This window comes from Coregonus lavaretus (assembly GCF_964263955.1).
Source record: "Coregonus lavaretus genome assembly, chromosome: 9".
In the NCBI taxonomy this organism is placed as follows: domain Eukaryota; kingdom Metazoa; phylum Chordata; class Actinopteri; order Salmoniformes; family Salmonidae; genus Coregonus; species Coregonus lavaretus.
Window position 1 is genome coordinate 40,507,875 of NC_139996.1, and position 18,373 is coordinate 40,526,247.

Consider the following 18,373-nt stretch of genomic DNA (forward strand, 5'->3'; position numbering starts at 1 on the left):
CTCGGTGTCCTGCGCCTGACTTCCACCACACATACACCTCACCACATGACAGAACAACACACCTTCTCCATGGAGTCAGCAGGAACAACGGCCAGTCCTCCTCTCTCAGCACCGGGACCCAGTGGCATTCGGCTCTCGCTCCCGAGGGCATATGACGGTTCTGCAGCCGGGTGTCAGGGCTTTCTCCTACAGGTAGAACTTTACCTTGCCACCATACACCCGGCGCCCTCGGGATACGAGAGCGTCTCCGCCCTCATCTCCTGTCTCTCCGGGAAGGCGTTGGAGTGGGCCAACGCCGAATGGAGGGGAATAGACGCCGCCACCATCACCTACGCGGAGTTTTCCCGCCGCTTCAGGACTGTCTTCGATCATCCACCTGAGGGGAAAGCGGCGGGAGAGCGTCTATTCCACCTCCGACAGGGGAAGAGGAGCGCACAGGAGTTCGCACTGGAGTTCCGGATACTAGCAGCGGATGCGGGATGGAGTGAGAGGGCCCTCATTGACCACTATCGGTGTAGCCTACGAGAGGACGTTCGTCGTGAGATGGCCTGCAGGGACACCAACCTGTCGTTCGACCAGCTGGTGGACATCTCCATCAGTCTAGACACCCTGCTGGCTACCCGCGGACGTCCCGAGTGGGGGTCGTCCATTCCGTCCTCCAGCACCTCCGAGCCTATTCCTATGGAGCTCGGGGGTGCTGGCGCTAGAGAGAGGAGGAGGGAGAACCCGAGGAGGGCCAACCCCTGCACCAACTGTGGCCGTGGAGGACACACCACGGCCAGGTGCTGGGGAGGGTCTTCTGAGAGAGGGGACAACAGGTCACGCACTGGGGAGTCATTTCAGGTGAGTAGGCGCCCCACTTACCCAGAGCTCTCTGTTGGTCACATGAGTATTCCTGTGCGTTTTCCACAGGTGGCACCTCATTCCCAGCATAAGGCGCTAGTAGATTCAGGCGCAGCTGGGAACTTTATTGATCGTAAATTTTGTGCTAGGTTAGGAATTCCCCTTCGGCCGGTAGAAGTTCCATTCCCTGTCCATGCATTAGACAGCCGGCCGTTGGGGTCGGGTCTGATCAGGGATGTCACGGCACCGCTGACGATGACTACGCAGGGGGGTCATGAGGAGATCATTCAGTTCTATCTGATTGACACTCCTGCGTACCCAGTGGTGTTGGGGCTTCCCTGGTTAAGTACCCACGATCCTACCATAGCGTGGCAACAGAGGGCTCTTATGGAGTGGTCTGCCCAGTGTGTAGGGAGATGTCTAGGTGTTTCCATAGGGGCGACCTCGGTAGAGAGTCCGAACCAAGTGCCCGCACTGCGCATTCCCCCCGAGTATGAGGATTTAGCACTGGTCTTTAGTAAATCGAGGGCAACAAGGCTACCTCCTCATAGACAGGGGGACTGTGCGATAAATATCCAGACTGGAGCAGCTCTTCCCAGGAGTCATGTGTATCCCTTGTCTCAAGAGGAGACAGCGGCTATGGAGACATACATAGCCGAGTCCTTGGCACAGGGATACATACGGCCTTCTATTTCCCCAGTCTCCTCGAGTTTCTTCTTTGTGAAGAAGAAGGACGGGGGATTGCGCCCGTGTATTGATTATCGTAGTCTCAATCAGATTACAGTTAAATACAGCTACCCACTGCCACTGATTGCGACGATGACGGAATCATTACGCGGAGCGCGATTCTTCACAAAGTTAGATCTCAGGAGCGCGTACAATCTGGTGCGCATTAAGGGGGGGGATGAATGGAAGACAGCATTTAGTACCACCTCGGGTCATTACGAGTATCTCGTCATGCCATACGGGTTAATGAATGCTCCTTCAGTCTTCCAATCCTTTGTTGATGAGATTTTCCGGGACATGCATGGGCAGGGTGTAGTAGTTTACATCGACGACATCCTGGTGTACTCTTCTACACGAGCCGAGCATGTAGCCCAGGTGCGCCGAGTATTGAGACGACTGTTGGAGCATGACTTGTATGTCAAGGCAGAGAAATGCCTGTTCTTCCAGGAGTCCGTCTCCTTTTTGGGTTATCGATTGTCCGCGTCTGGCGTGGAGATAGAGGTAGATCGGGTATCGGCTGTGCGTAATTGGCAAACTCCAACCACCGTAAAAGAGGTGCAGCGGTTCTTGGGTTTTGCTAATTACTACCGGAGGTTTATCCGGGGCTTTGGACAGGTTGCAGTTCCCATTACGTCCCTGCTAAAGGGGGGTCCGGTGCGCTTGCAGTGGTCAGCTGAGGCGGACAGGGCATTTGTCAAGCTGAAGAACCTGTTCGTTTCGGCCCCGGTGCTGGCGCATCCGGACCCCTCTTTGCCTTTCCAAGTAGAGGTGGACGCGTCCGAGACCGGTATTGGGGCAGTCCTGTCACAACGGTCCGGCACGCCACCTAAGCTCCGCCCCTGTGCATTCTACTCTAAGAAGCTCAGCTCGGCGGAGCGCAATTATGACGTTGGGGACAGGGAGCTGTTAGCTGTAGTCCAGGCCCTAAAGGTGTGGAGGCATTGGCTTGAGGGGGCTCAACACCCTTTCCTCATTCTGACTGATCACCGTAACCTGGAGTACATCCGGGCAGCTAGGAGATTGAACCCTCGTCAGGCTAGGTGGAACATGTTCCTGACCCGGTTTGTTTTTAAGATCACATACATCCCTGGGTCCCAGAACGTTAAGGCAGACGCCCTGTCCCGGCAGTATGACACAGAGGAGAGGTCCATTGAGCCTATTTCCATACTGCCGGAGTCTTGTCTGGTGGCTCCGGTAGTGTGGGAGGTCGATGCGGAAATCGAGCGGGCGCTGCGTACCGACCCTACTCCCCCCGAGTGTCCTGTGGGGCGGACGTACGTTCCGCTCGAGGTTCGTGATCGGCTTATTTCTTGGGCTCATACATCACCCTCCTCTGGACATCCTGGTATTGGTCGGACGGTGCACTGCCTTAGCGTAAAATACTGGTGGCCAACGTTAGCCAGGGATGTGAGGGTTTATGTCTCCTCCTGCTCGGTATGTGCCCAGTGTAAGGCACCTAGACATTTGCCCAGAGGTAAGTTACATCCTCTGCCCGTTCCACAACGACCATGGTCCCACCTCTCGGTAGATTTTGTGACCGATCTACCCCCTTCCCAGGGTAATACCACCATTTTGGTCATTGTGGATCGGTTTTCTAAGGCCTGTCGTCTCCTCCCACTGCCGGGTCTCCCTACTGCCCTACAGACCGCCGAGGCCCTCTTTACCCACGTGTTCCGGCACTATGGGGTCCCCGAGGATATTGTGTCCGACCGAGGTCCCCAGTTCACCTCCAGAGTCTGGGGGGCTTTCATGGAACGCCTGGGGGTCTCGGTTAGCCTTACCTCGGGGTACCACCCAGAGAGCAATGGGCAGGTTGAACGTGTTAACCAGGATGTGGGTAGGTTTTTGAGGTCCTATTGCCGGGGCCGGCCGGAGGAGTGGTCGAGGTATATCCCCTGGGCAGAGATGGCCCAGAACTCTCTCCGCCACTCCTCCACCGGATTAACACCTTTCCAGTGTATTTTAGGGTATCAGCCGGTCCTGGCACCGTGGCACGAGAGCCAGACCGAGGCCCCTGCGGTGGACGAGTGGATTCGGCGCTCGGAGGAGACGTGGGACGCTGCCCATGTCCATCTGCAGCGTGCCATCCGTCAACAAAAGGCGAGCGCCGATCGCCACCGCAGTGAGGGGCCGGTGTACGCACCGGGAGATCGAGTCTGGCTCTCGACTCGAAACCTGCCCCTCCGCCTGCCCTGCCGGAAGCTGGGTCGGCGGTTTGTGGGGCCCTTTAAAGTCCTGAGAAGGTTGAACGAGGTGTGTTACAGGTTACAGCTGCCTATAGAGTACAAAAATATTAACCCCTCGTTCCATGTGTCTCTTCTCAGGCCGGTGGTAGCTGGTCCACTCCAGGATAATGAGATAGGAGAGACCCCTCCGCCCCCTTTGGACATCGAGGGGGCCCCGGCGTACAGAGTCCGGACCATCTTGGACTCGAGGCGCCGGATGAGTGGTCTCCAGTATCTCGTGGAGTGGGAGGGGTACGGTCCGGAGGAACGGTGCTGGGTGCCCAGGAGGGACATCCTCGATCCATCCCTCCTGACTGATTTCCACCGTGGGCATCCCACGCGCCCGGGTCCGCGTCCTCCTGGCCGTCCCCGAGGCCGGGGTCGGCGCACGGCTGGAGCCGCGCGTCAAGGGGGGGGTACTGTCACGGATTCTGCCGAGGCTGCTCCCCCTCCTGGTACGAGCAGGCGTCGGCGGTCGCCGTCCCCGGAGTACTAGCTGCCACCGATCTATGTTTCTGTGTGTGATTGCTTTTGTCTGTCTGTCACACCTGTGTCCTATTGTGTATTCATCACCTGTCCTATAAGTTCCGTCCTTTTGCTTGGTAGGATTGTGTGTTGTTGTTCGCCTGTCGTGCTGCGTGTTTTGTTTCTTGTTTGCATTTTTGTGTTTTCGCATTTTAGCGTAAATGCTCGCCTCTTGTTTTTGAGGTCGTTTGTTTTCCGTTTCCTTTTGGAAATTTTGAGTAAACTCTGTTGGACTGAGCCTCGGTGTCCTGCGCCTGACTTCCACCACACATACACCTCACCACATGACAAATTAGTCAATTGAAATAAATTAATTAGGCCCTAATCTATGGATTTCACATGACTGGGAATACAGATATGCATCTGTTGGTCACAGATAACTTTTTAAAAAGGTAGAGGCGTGGATCAGAAAACCAGTCAATATCTGGTGTGACCACAATTTGCTTCATGCATCCCAAACGAGCTCAATGGGTGAGTATGCAGGTCGTGGAAGAACTGGGACATTTTCAGCTTCCAGGAATTGTGTACAGATCCTTGCGACATGGGGCCATGCATTATCATGCTGAAACATGAGGTGATGGCGGCGGATGAATGGCACGACAATGGGCCTCATGATCTCGTCACGGTACAGTGGGAGGAAAAAGTATTTAGTCAGCCACCAATTGTGCAAGTTCTCCCACTTAAAAAGATGAGAGAGGCCTGTAATTTTCATCATAGGTACGCGTCAACTATGACAGACAAAATGAGAAAAGAAAATCCAGAAAATCACATTGTAGGATTTTTAATGAATTTATTTGCAAATTATGGTGGAAAATAAGTATTTGGTCAATAACAAAAGTTTCTCAATACTTTGTTATATACCCTTTGTTGGCAATGACACAGGTCAAACGTTTTCTGTAAGTCTTCACAAGGTTTTCACACACTGTTGCTGGTATTTTGGCCCATTCCTCCATGCAGATCTCCTCTAGAGCAGTGATGTTTTGGGGCTGTCGCTGGGCAACACGGACTTTCAACTCCCTCCAAAGATTTTCTATGGGGTTGAGATCTGGAGACTGGCTAGGCCACTCCAGGACCTTGAAATGCTTTTTACGAAGCCACTCCTTCATTGCCCGGGCGGTGTGTTTGGGATCATTGTCATGCTGAAAGACCCAGCCACGTTTCATCTTCAATGCCCTTGCTGATGGAAGGTTTTCACTCAAAATCTCACGATACATGGCCCCATTCATTCTTTCCTTTACACGGATCAGTCGTCCTGGTCCCTTTGCAGAAAAACAGCCCCAAAGCATGATGTTTCCACCCCCATGCTTCACAGTAGGTATGGTGTTCTTTGGATGCAACTCAGCATTCTTTGTCCTCCAAACACGACGAGTTGAGTTTTTACCAAAAAGTTATATTTTGGTTTCATCTGACCATATGACATTCTCCCAATCCTCTTCTGGATCATCCAAATGCACTCTAGCAAACTTCAGACGGGCCTGGACATGTACTGGCTTAAGCAGGGGGACACGTCTTTCACTGCAGGATTTGAGTCCCTGGCGACGTAGTGTGTTACTGATGGTATGCTTTGTTACTTTGGTCCCAGCTCTCTGCAGGTCATTTACTAGGTCCCCCTGTGTGGTTCTGGGATTTTTGCTCACCGTTCTTGTGATCATTTTGACCCCACGGGGTGAGATCTTGCGTGGAGCCCCAGATCGAGGGAGATTATCAGTGGTCTTGTATGTCTTCCATTTCCTAATAATTGCTCCCACAGTTGATTTCTTCAAACCAAGCTGCTTACCTATTGCAGATTCAGTCTTCCCAGCCTGGTGCAGGTCTACAATTTTGTTTCTGGTGTCCTTTGACAGCTCTTTGGTCTTGGCCATAGTGGAGTTTGGAGTGTGACTGTTTGAGGTTGTGGACAGGTGTCTTTTATACTGATAACAAGTTCAAACAGGTGCCATTAATACAGGTAACGAGTGGAGAACAGAGGAGCCTCTTAAAGAAGAAGTTACAGGTCTGTGAGAGCCAGAAATCTTGCTTGTTTGTAGGTGACCAAATACTTATTTTCCACCATAATTTGGAAATAAATTCATAAAAAATCCTACAATGTGATTTTCTGGAGAAAAAATTCTCAATTTGTCTGTCATAGTTGACGTGTACCTATGATGAAAATTACAGGCCTCTCTCATCTTTTTAAGTGGGAGAACTTGCACAATTGGTGGCTGACTAAATACTTTTTTTCCCCACTGTATCTCTGTGTATTCAAATTGCCATCGATAAAATGCAATTAAGTGCGTTGTCCGTAGCTTTTACCTGCCCATACCATAACCACCCTGCCACCATGGGGCACTCTGTTCACAACGTTGACATCAGCACACCACTCGCCCACACGACGCCATACACGTGGTCTGCGGTTGTGAGGCCTGTTGGACGTATTGCTAAATTCTCTAAAACGAAGTTGGAGGCGGCTTATGGTAGAGAATTCTCTGGCAACAGCTCTGGTGGACATTCCTCTAGTCAGCATGCTAATTGGACACTCCCTCAATGCTTGAGACATCTGTGGCATTATGTTGTGTGACAAAACTGCACATTTTAGAGTGGCCTTTTATTGTCCCCAGCACAAGGTGCACCTGTGTAATGATCATGCTGTTTAATCTTGATATGCCACACCTGTCAGATGGATGGATTATATTGGCAAAGGAGAAATGCTCACTAACAGGGATGTAAACAAATATGAGAGAAATAAGCTTTTTGTGCGTATGGAACATTTCTGGAATATTTTATTTCAGCTAATGAAACATAGGACCAACACTTTACATGTTGTGTTTATATTTTTGTTCAGTATACTTAAGTACCAAAATGTAATGTAATTTCTAATGTACTTAAGTATCAAAAGTAAAAGTATGAATCATTTCAAATTCCTTATATTAAGCAAACCAGAGAGCATGATTCTCTTCTTTTAAAAATGTACGGATAGCCAGGGGCACACTTCAACCTTCAGACATAATTTACAAACAAAGCATTTGTTTAGTGAGTCTGCCAGATCAGAGGCAGTAGGGATGACCAGGGATGTTCTCTTGATAAGTGTGTGAATTGGACCATTTCCCTGTCCTGCTAAGCATTCCAAATGTAACGAGTACTTTTGGATGTCAGGGAAAATACATATACCCCCCAAAACTACTTAGTAGTACTTAAAAGTATTTTTACTTAAGCACTTTACACCACTGCAGATAGCACCTTATTTTCCATACAGCAAGCCTGGGATGGCTATGTGCTAATGTGTGAGTTGGTGTCCTCTAGGCAGGGTCATGAGGGCGTGAGTATTTGTACACAGGGGTCAAAGGGTATAGTTGCGTACACACACACACACACACAATATTACTCAGGGATGCAAACTGGTGAGGGTCCAAAAAGGTGACACTTTTGTTTTTTGTACTGAAACATCCCTGCTAGGGGGGCTAAAAAATAAATATGATCTTTACAATGCTAATTTCTAGTGACTTAGGCTAGATCCCTTCTTGAAATGCAGGTTTTAACTAATTAAACAACAAAGAATATGATCTACATGATCAGTCTCTCTGTGTAAAATAAAAAGTGGTTAATGTGAACCTAACACACAGCAAAAAAATGTAAGGAAAGCAATCCGATGTTATTTGTTGCCTAGACTTTACTGCAAATGACACTCAAGTCCAGAGAAAAAACTATACATTAATATTGCAGTTAGCCATGACAACTTTTATAATATAACGCTTGTGTCCACACACACATTGCACTTGGGAAAAAAACATCTTAAAATAGAAATAGAATTAAACAAACAGGCATTCAATTTTTTCTCTATTATAGTGGCTACGATTATAGTGGCCACTATAGTAGACATTGATCAAGTGCACTAGGCTATACAGTGAGGGAAAAAAGTATTTGATCCCCTGCTGATTTTGTACGTTTGCCCACTGACAAAGAAATGATCAGTCTATAATTTTAATGGTAGGTTTATTTGAACAGTGAGAGACAGAATAACAACAAAAAAATCCAGTAAGACGCATGTAAAACATTTTATAAATTGATTTGCATTTTAATGAGGGAAATAATTATTTGACCCCCTCTCAATCAGAAAGATTTCTGGCTCCCAGGTGTCTTTTATACAGGTAACGAGCTGAGATTAGGAGCACACTCTTAAAGGGAGTGCTCCTAATCTCAGTTTGTTACCTGTATAAAAGACACCTGTCCACAGAAGCAATCAATCAATCAGATTCCAAACTCTCCACCATGGCCAAGACCAAAGAGCTCTCCAAGGATGTCAGGGACAAGATTGTAGACCTACACAAGGCTGGAATGGGCTACAAGACCATCGCCAAGCAGCTTGGTGAGAAAGTGACAACAGTTGGTGTGATTATTCGCAAATGGAAGAAACACAAAAGAACTGTCAATCTCCCTCGGCCTGGGGCTCCATGCAAGATCTCACCTCGTGGAGTTGCAATGATCATGAGAACGGTGAGGAATCAGCCCAGAACTACACGGGAGGATCTTGTCAATGATCTCAAGGCAGCTGGGACCATAGTCACCAAGAAAACAATTGGTAACACACTACGCCGTGAAGGACTGAAATCCTCAAGAAAGCACATATACAGGCCCGTCTGAAGTTTGCCAATGAACATCTGAATGATTCAGAGGAGAACTGGGTGAAAGTGTTGTGGTCAGATGAGACCAAAATCGAGCTCTTTGGCATCAACTCAACTCGCCGTGTTTGGAGGAGGAGGAATGCTGCCTATGACCCCAAGAACACCATCCCCACCGTCAAACATGGAGGTGGAAACATTATGCTTTGGGGGTGTTTTTCTTCTGAGGGGACAGGACAACTTCACCGCATCAAAGGGACGATGGACGGGGCCATGTACCGTCAAATCTTGGGTGAGAACCTCCTTCCCTCAGCCAGGGCATTGAAAATGGGTCGTGGATGAGTATTCCAGCATGACAATGACCCAAAACACATGGCCAAGGCAACAAAGGAGTGGCTCAAGAAGAAGCACATTAAGGTCCTGGAGTGGCCTAGCCAGTCTCCAGACCTTAATCCCATAGAAAATCTGTGGAGGGAGCTTAAGGTTCGAGTTGCCAAAGGTCAGCCTCGAAACCTTAATGACTTGGAGCAGATCTGCAAAGAGAAGTGGGACAAAATCCCTCCTGAGATGTGTGCAAACCTGGTGGCCAACTACAAGAAACGTCTGACCTCTGTGATTGCCAACAAGGGTTTTGCCACCAAGTACTAAGTCATGTTTTGCAGAGGGGTCAAATACTTATTTCCCTCATTAGAATGCAAATCAATTTATAACATTTTTGACATGCGTTTTTCTGGATGTTTTTGCTGTTATTCTTTCTCTCACTGTTCAAATAAACCTACCATTAAAATTATAGACTGAACATGTCTTTGTCAGTGGGCAAACGTACAAAATCAGCAGGGGATCAAATACTTTTTTCCCTCACTGTATGTGTGCAAAAATAATGTTCACTGAGTAAAAACTAAAATAATCCCCCCTCACTCACACACAACTGTATGTCAAGTTCAACACAACAAAAGCAATAGCTTTGGGCTACACTGCACATTATTACCTTGTACACTTTCTGCCTGTGGACATCTGTTCTACAATGTGCCAGCAGCAGAGCATGAGACCCTTTGTTGGCATAATTGATCTCTTTCAGGCAGAGAGTACACCTGGCATACCCCTTTTTATCCACCGTATTGAAAAAGTGAGAAAGAGGTAAAGTGTGTGGCATCCAGCTTAAACCAGGCCCAGCTCCAGCTACACTTCATCCCTGAATCCACTTGTTTAACAAGCAACGCCTCATTTTCACCTAATTCTCTCATTCTGAAAATGAACCACATACTGTAGAGGGAAAACTTTAGTTCATAGATAGCTAGTTAACTAGCTAATGAACTAACTACTAACAGAGAATTTGATCCAGCTAGCAAGATACTTATCAATGCTAACAATTCTTGTTCCACCACACTTGCTCCCTTACCTCAAACTTTCCAAATGCCAGTTGTTTTTTCCGTCGTCAGGCTTCTCACCTACCTCTTCGTTATCGTTCAGGGGACGCGCAGCTGTCAGTCGCGTGCTGCATTATGTTGCTATGTGAACAATTGGCTGAGCCTTGGATACAGCCAGTATTGCTCCAAACGTGCATCACTCGTTCGCTTACAGCCAGTAGTGACCCCAAACTTTTCTCATCGGAGCTACACGAATCACGTAGGTTACCTATTTTGGATTCAAAACGGCGAATTTTGCCGAAAGGTGACTAGTTTGCATCCCTGATTACTATCTATTAAGACTCAACCATTTAAAATGTTGTACCAGACAACTTTTCACTTGTTGGCATCCACCTATTGTTGCTTAAAGCACTTTCAATACAGAAGCAGAAGAGATTGAGAGGGCATGGAATGGGGAAACAGGGGCAATGAGAGTATCACCATAGTAACAAAGTGGAAATCAACATAAGGTTTCAAAGACGCTGTCCATTCCATTGGCAACTGCATTCTTACTAGAGTCTAGACACAATGACCATATTGAACCCACACAGCAGACCACATGGCAACATAGGTTAACTGTGAGCTGCACACACACACACATTGTATCAATGCTATGGATCAAGATGCAACAAGTTCTTCATTCAGGGATAGGGGAATAAAATGGTGAAAGATTCATTCTCAAAAGGAGCTCATGCATTTTTGACAGTTCGATTTTGTGTAGTTCGCTTTACCTCATGTTCTTAGTGAGAGTTGAGACCCACCTGTATCAAAATAATGAAAACTCGATTGGTATTTCTTTAAAAAGTTTATTTTTCAAATGTGTGTTGTACTAGTGGTATAATAGGACTATGTGCTGTGGTGGAAAAAGTATCAAATTTTCATACTAAAAGTAAAGAAAATGACTTAAATGAAAGTCACCCAGTAAAATCCTACTTGAGTAAAAGTCAAAAAGTATTTGGTTTTAAATATACTTAAGTATCAAAAGTAAATGTAATTGCTAAAATATAGTTAAGTATCAAAAGTAAAAGTAAAAGTATAAAATAATCTCCCAAGTGGCGCAGTGGTCTAAGGCACTGCATCGCAATTGTGCTAGCTGTGCCACTAGCACAATTGGAATGGCCGTCAGGGATGTAGCTCAGTTGGTAGAGCATGGCGTTTGGGTTTGATTCCCACAGGGGGGCCAGTATATGTATGCACTCACTAACTGTAAGTCGCTCTGGATAAGAGCGTCTGCTAAATGACTAAAATGTAATGTCATTAGGCAAACCACAATGTTCTTGTTCTGCTAAGCATTCCAAATGTAATGAATACTTTTGGGTGTCAGGGAAAATGTATGGAATAGAAAGTACATTATTTTCTTTAGGACTGTAGTGGAGTAAAAGTAAAAGTTGTCCAAAATATAAATAGTCAAGTAAAGTACAGATACCCCAAAAAACTACTTAAGTAGTACTTTAAAGTATTTTTACTTAAATAATTTACACAACTGACTATGTGTGTGTCTCTCTGCAGGTGGTGACCAACAGGGACACACTGGAGACCCTGCTGTGTATAGCCTACGTCTTTGAGGTGTCTACTAGTGAGCATGGAGCCCAGCACCATATTTACAGGCTTGTCAAAGACTGAGACAGCCCTGTGGACAGAGAACCACTATAGCACAACAACAATAACAACAACAAACCCAACCATGGACAATCTCCTCTGTAAGCACCATACGATTGTCTGTCAGGACCCAAAGAAGCACTGGGAGGGTTGCTTTCCCAGTGAAACTACTGTGGAAGAGGTGGATTGAGAGCATTGGGAGCTGGAGTGAACTTTACAACTGTGTGATGTGAAAGAGAGGAGCAGAAGGTGGAACCTTCATTGTGGTATATCTATATGTACCAGAGGAGCCAAACGTCAAGACAATGCATGAGAAAGTAGTTTTTCATCTCATTTTACTAGTGCTTGCTTGTTTGATTTAGTTTATTTTACACAGCTGCATGAGCAGGATTGTGTTTGGTTGTCCATGGGCGACACCTAATGACTTCTAATGTATATTACACACAGAAGAAAGAAAAGAGGGCAAGAGGGAGAAAGGAGAGAGAACTATAAACCCCAAGACTGCACATCCATGTCATTGTTTTTGGTGCCAATATTTGTGTTATTTTAGTAAAAATGTCATGTACAGTACCCATCTCCTCTGAAAAATAATCCCTATGGAAAATAACTGGCAAAATTACAATTAAACTAAATATTGTATTCACCTGGTTTAAATGATACAATTCTGATTAAACGTTTCAATAGGTGCCTTAATTTGATAAGACAACAGTCAATCAGACCGAGAATGTTTTACTTGTCGATGCAACCGGATGCTTTTGTCGCTGATGCAGCGCGTGATGAAAACAACACAACTAGCTAGCTAGCTAATAAACTTGCATTATCTAAAAATGTCTAAAATACAGTTGTTGAGTGTTTTTCTCAACAAGAGATTAACGGCTGCTGCTGAGGAGATATAATGGTTAGTCGAAAAAATGATAGCAGAGTATCAGGAGGAAGTTGTCTGTCTTCAGAGGCTGCTCGACATTGTTCTTCAACCAGAGATAAAGCTAATGTTACACATAGCAGGTTTGTTACTCATTACGTTTGTCTAACTTACTCAACCTTAAATGTATCGACATTCGGGCAATGTTAGTTTAAGTTAGTTGTTTTTGAGACAAGGTGTATATGGTTACAGTTAGGGTAAGTGTACCTATTAAGCCCACGTACCCATTAAGCCCACTTCCATATTTGGATTCAAATACAAAATAAACATTTTCTGCTATTTAATGTTTCAACCAGTTCATGTGGTTGTTGTATCCATACCCGTTTTTATTCTAAGCCAATCAGATGTTTTATTATTAAGTTATTGACAGTTGTGTAAATTCCTACTAGTGGACAATTTTCAAAGCTGCAAAGAAACGTTGGTGTGGAGGCGACACTCAGATAAACATATTTTCCCCATAAAATACTTAATGTATTATAATTTAAGCTTTTACGTTTGGAAATTCATAAATGATTATTTAAGAGGTGGGCTTATTTAGAACACCCATAGGCTTAAAGGGTACATTCGGTACCCATTAAGCCCAGTCTGGACTTTCACATAATTGTATCAAATATTTTAAAGATAAAACAAATTGTGTAAGTAAAGTCATAAAACTTCACATGAAAGATTCATCTTTCATTTTATCTCCATTTTTCTTATGAAAATTAGGGCTGTGTACAATAGAAATGTCTAAACATTTTGGTGGGTTTAATAGGTACACTTCAGTGGAGGCTGCTGAGGGGAGGACAGCTCATTATATTGTCCGGAATGGAGCGAATGGAATGGCATCAAACACATGGGAACCATGTGTTTGATGTATTTGATACCATTCCACTTACGTCTCTTCAGCCATTACCACGAGCCCGTCCTTCCCAATTAAGGTGCCACCAACCTTCTGTGGTACACTTACCCTAACTTCCAGTATATTTTACTATAAGGGTCGTTCCATTTCAGCAAGCCATGACACACCATCTCTGATTTTTCTGAAATGGTTTCTGTAGTTAGAAACCCATAGCTAAATATTAATTCCTGCAACATTCTTTTGTTGAAAGACAATTTAAAGTATTTTAAGAGAAATTAAACTAATTTATTGCACCCAAATTGGACATTTCAATTTATGTGATTCATATAATATTCAATAAATATAGTACCCAAAGTCCGATATGGACCAAACCTCTTCCTAACAATGGCCAAGTTGTGAGGAATCCAAATAAATGGTCAAAAGCCACCCACGGACCCCCCAGACCACACACCAAGCCCACCCCAACAGCCATCATACAGTATCAGTTCTCTATGTTTGACAAGTAATATGAAACTGCGTTTTGGAGAATTGTTTATTCAACCTATGTCTTTTGGTGATGTTTTTTCCCCAGTGTTCAGATCAATTAGTCATTCAAGTTGTTAGGTTTATGTCCCATCATACAACCTGATATTACCAGGTTCTGACCACTAGGCTGGATTGGGCTGTTCCTGGTGTTCCAATGTTAATTCAAAATGTAACCTTCAAATGATAATGATTTATACACTACATGAACAGAAGTATGCGGACACCTACTCGTCGTACATCTCATTCCAAAATCATGGGCATTAATATGGAGTTGGTCCCCCCTTTGCTGGTACAACAGCCTCCACTCTTCTGGGAAGGCTTTCCACTAGATGTTGGAACACTGTTGCCTGGAATTGCTTCCATTCAGCCACAAGAGCATTAGTGAGGTCGGGCACTGATGTTGGGCAAGGTGTCGGGCAAGGTGTTAGATGGGGTTGAGGTCACGGCTCTGTGCAGGCCAGTCAAGTTCTTCCACACCAATCTCGACAAACCATTTCTGTATGGACCTCGCTTTGTGCACGGGTGCATTGTCATGCTGAAACAGGAAAGCGCCTTCCTCAAACTGTCGCCACAAAGTTGGAAGCACAGAATTGTCTAGAATGTCATTGTATGCTGTAGCGTTAAGATTTCCCTTCACTGGAACTAAGGGGCCTAGCCCGAGCCATGAAAAACAGCCCCATATCATTATTCCTACTCCACTAAACTTTACAGTTGGCACTATACATTTGGGCAGGTAGCATTCTCCAGGCATCTGCCAAACCCAGATTTGTCCGTCAGACTGCTAGATGCTGAAGCGTGATTAATCACTCCAGAGAACGTGTTTCCACTGTTCCAGAGTCCAATGGCGGCGAGCTTTACACCAGTCCATCCGACGCTTGGCATTGCGCATGGTGATGTTAGGCTTGTGTGCGGCTGCTCGGCAATGGAAACCCATTTCATGAAGCTCCTGCCGAACAGTTATTGTGCTGACGTTGCTTCCAGAGGCAGTTTGGAACTTGGTCGTGAGTGTTGCAACCGAGGACAGACGGTTTTTACGCACTACGTGCTTCAGCACTCGGCGGTCCCGTTCTGTGAGCTTGTGTGGCCTACCACTTCACGGCTGAGTCGTTGTTGCTCCTAGATGTTTCCAATTCACAAAAACAGTATGTACAGTTGACGGGCAGCTTTAGCAGGGCAGAACTTTGATGAACTGACTTGTTGGAAAGGTGTCATCCTATGACGGTGCCAAGTTGAAAGTCACTGAGCTCTTCAGTAAGGCCATTCTACTGTAAATGTTTGTCTATGGAGATTGCATGGCTGTGTGCTCGATACATCTGTCAGCAACGAGTGTGGCTGAAATAGCCAATACCACTAATTTGAAGGGGTGTCCATATACTTTTGTGTATATATAGTGTACATGTAGAGTAAAGAGTTAAATATTTAAATGTTTTTGGACAAATAAATTGCTCAAAGAAAAAAAACAGCATTGAAGACTACTCATTCTTCATTTTATTCTTTCACGTTCTTTTCTTCAGTGCATCTTCTATTACAGTGATCCCAAATGATATAGTTGGAGTGGTTGGTGCCTTAATGCTACATAACATGTGTCCTCTCTGTTTGGCCAAGAAAATGACATGGCTGGATAACTTGGATCAATTTCACCTTTACGTCCATGTTTTCATCATCCACAGCATTCACCCAAAGGTGAAAGTCCTACTCCAGTCTTCTTTTCAGGTCATTTATCACCTGATTTACTTAAAAGGCACACCTCAATAGGTGGTCCAAGTATCCTCATGACATTGCACAAGTGGAGGGGGAGGGGGGTGCTTTCCTCTTTGGTTCTCTATTGCTCTTTTATTGTTTCTCAAGCAAGGGGGGAGGCCGATGACATCACCAATCCCCATCAGACCAACTCCTTGTGAAAGAGAGCAACCTGGCTCTATGTATTTGCTGACCTGTGACCCACTGACACCACCCCTGGTTAGAGGGTAGTTAAGGCATCAGCATGCTTCAGTTCGGCTCGCGCCTAGCCGAAGTCGGCGAACTGAACGAGTGTGCTGGGATACTCCCTTAAAAGACCTTAGCTTGAAAAACTAGAAAAGAATGGCAATAGTACTGTTTGTCCATTTTGAGATGCCGAAGCCAGTATACACTTCCTCAAAATAGTCCTAATTAATCTAAGATAACTCAAGAAATCGGTCATTTTTGAAGTTTTTGCAGAGGAGATATTACATCTAATTTTACATCTAACTAAGATGTTTGGTGCAGTATTTTTTGCATGAAAACACTATTTTGCTCAGAATTTACTTTTTTAGCCTTTAGTGTGTGTACTTTACTTTACTGTACTTATACTTAGGATATCGCTTTTCAACAGGAAAAGTTCAAAAATCGCTGATTCACACTTTTCACCTAATACCAGGAACAGCACCATCTAGTGGTCAGAACCTGGTAATATCAGATTGTATGATGGGACATAAACTTAACTTAAATTCCTAATTTCTCTGAACAGGGAAAAAAAACATCACCAAATTCAATGAGAATACATTACATAGCTTGAATAAGCAATCCTCCAAGCCACAGCTTTATACTACTTGTCAAACACAGAGTATTGTATACTGGCCATTGGGGTGGGGTTTGGGGGGTCTGTGGGTGGCTTTTTACCATTTATTTGGTTTCCCATTTATTTGGATTCCTTCATCATTGTTAGGAAGAGGTTTGGTCCAAATCCTATCCAATTTGGGTGCAATCAATTAGCTTAATTTCTTAAAGTTCAATATTTATCTTATCTGTTTCTAACTATAGAAAATATTTCAGAACAATCGTAATCCTGTTTCTTGTGCTTTTTGAGGTGGAACGACTCAGAAGAAGTCAATTATTGCAGGCGCACCAGATGGGGGGTAATTCTACATGTCAGCATTGAGTTCTGTTTCGTTCTTCCTTCAGACCTCCAGCAGCTCACTCACACTGTCTCTGAAGCGGAGATTCCCCCTGAGCAGCGGCACTGTGAGCAGGAGTAGAGCCTCAGTCTTGGGCAGGAGGACCCAGAGCCCACACAGATCAAAGAGGAACAGGAGGAACTCAGGGCCAGTCAGGAATAAGAGCAGCTTCAAGGTCTTGAGACTCATACTAAAGACTCCATATTAACTCCTGCTTATGACTGAGGACCCGACTCAACTCTCACATCCCTATCACACCCAAAAGGAAGGAAGGAAATGGAGAGAGACACTCTACCCAGTACTACAACTAAACAGATCAAAACAGAACCTGATGGAGAGGACTACGGAGAATCAGAACCAACAGTGTTCTGCAGCTCAGAGTGGAAAACAGTGACAGTGGTATGGAGACTGACGGACCTGCGTCAGGTTTTAACTCAGTCAAATCAAAGAGAACAAAGATGGTAAAAGGACAAAACTCCTGTATCAATACTAAGGGTAAGAAATCCACAGAGTTGTCCCTCCTGAAATCACCCAGGCAAAGTCACGCTACTCCCAGTTGTTGTGCCACACACCTTACATATTTTCATCACATGGGTTCATTAATCAAACATGTTCAAATTCATACTAAGGATAAAGAACAGCTTTGTGGAGTGTGTGGAAAACGTTTTCAGTCCACAGAAAGTATGGAAGATCACCTCAACTCACATTGCACCTAGGTTTTGTTGTCATGTTTGTAGTAAATGGTTCACCTTTAACAGTAAGCTGATAGTGCACATGAGAAGCCACACAGGGGAGAAACCTTTTCCCTGCCCTGATTGTGGCAAAGGATTCAGCAACAGCAGCTATCTGAAAAAACACATTAGGATTCACACAGGGGAGAAGCCATTTTGCTGCCCTGATTGTGGCAAAGGATTCAGCATTCCCAGTAATCTGTCAGTGGACATGCCAATTCACACAGGAGAGAAAACACAAAAGGTGCTGGCACAAATCTGAAAGTGCACATAAGGCATGTGTCAAACTAATTCCACGGAGGGCTGAGTGTCTGCATGTTTTCGCTCTTCCCTTGTACTTGATTGATGAATTTAGGTCACTGATTAGTAAAGAACTCCCCTCACCTGGTTGTCTAGGTCTTAATTAAAAGAGGGGGGGGGGGGGGGGAACAGCAGACACTAGGCCCTCCATGGAATGAGTTTGACACCCCTGACATAAGGACTCACAGGGGAGAGACCCGACTGATGTCATTAAAGTAGA

General features: G+C 45.3%; 1 protein-coding gene and 1 pseudogene across 2 annotated transcripts in view; both read left to right on the forward strand.

The window, feature by feature from the left end:
- Window positions 1-12,736, forward strand: part of LOC311135071 (transcriptional enhancer factor TEF-3-like) — a 45,268-nt gene extending 32,532 nt beyond the window's left edge. The window contains exon 12 of the mRNA XM_084168941.1: window positions 11,830-12,736. Coding sequence (XP_084025067.1) covers window positions 11,830-11,943 — 114 coding nt within the window. The 3' untranslated portion in view covers window positions 11,944-12,736. The remainder of the gene's footprint in view (window positions 1-11,829) is intronic.
- Window positions 12,737-12,746: 10 nt separating this feature from the next.
- On the forward strand, window positions 12,747-18,115 carry LOC311135354 (annotated as a pseudogene). Its single transcript has 2 exons — window positions 12,747-12,924; window positions 17,130-18,115. The product of its transcript is annotated as an uncharacterized misc_RNA (transcript).
- The last annotated feature ends 258 nt before the right edge of the window (window positions 18,116-18,373 follow it).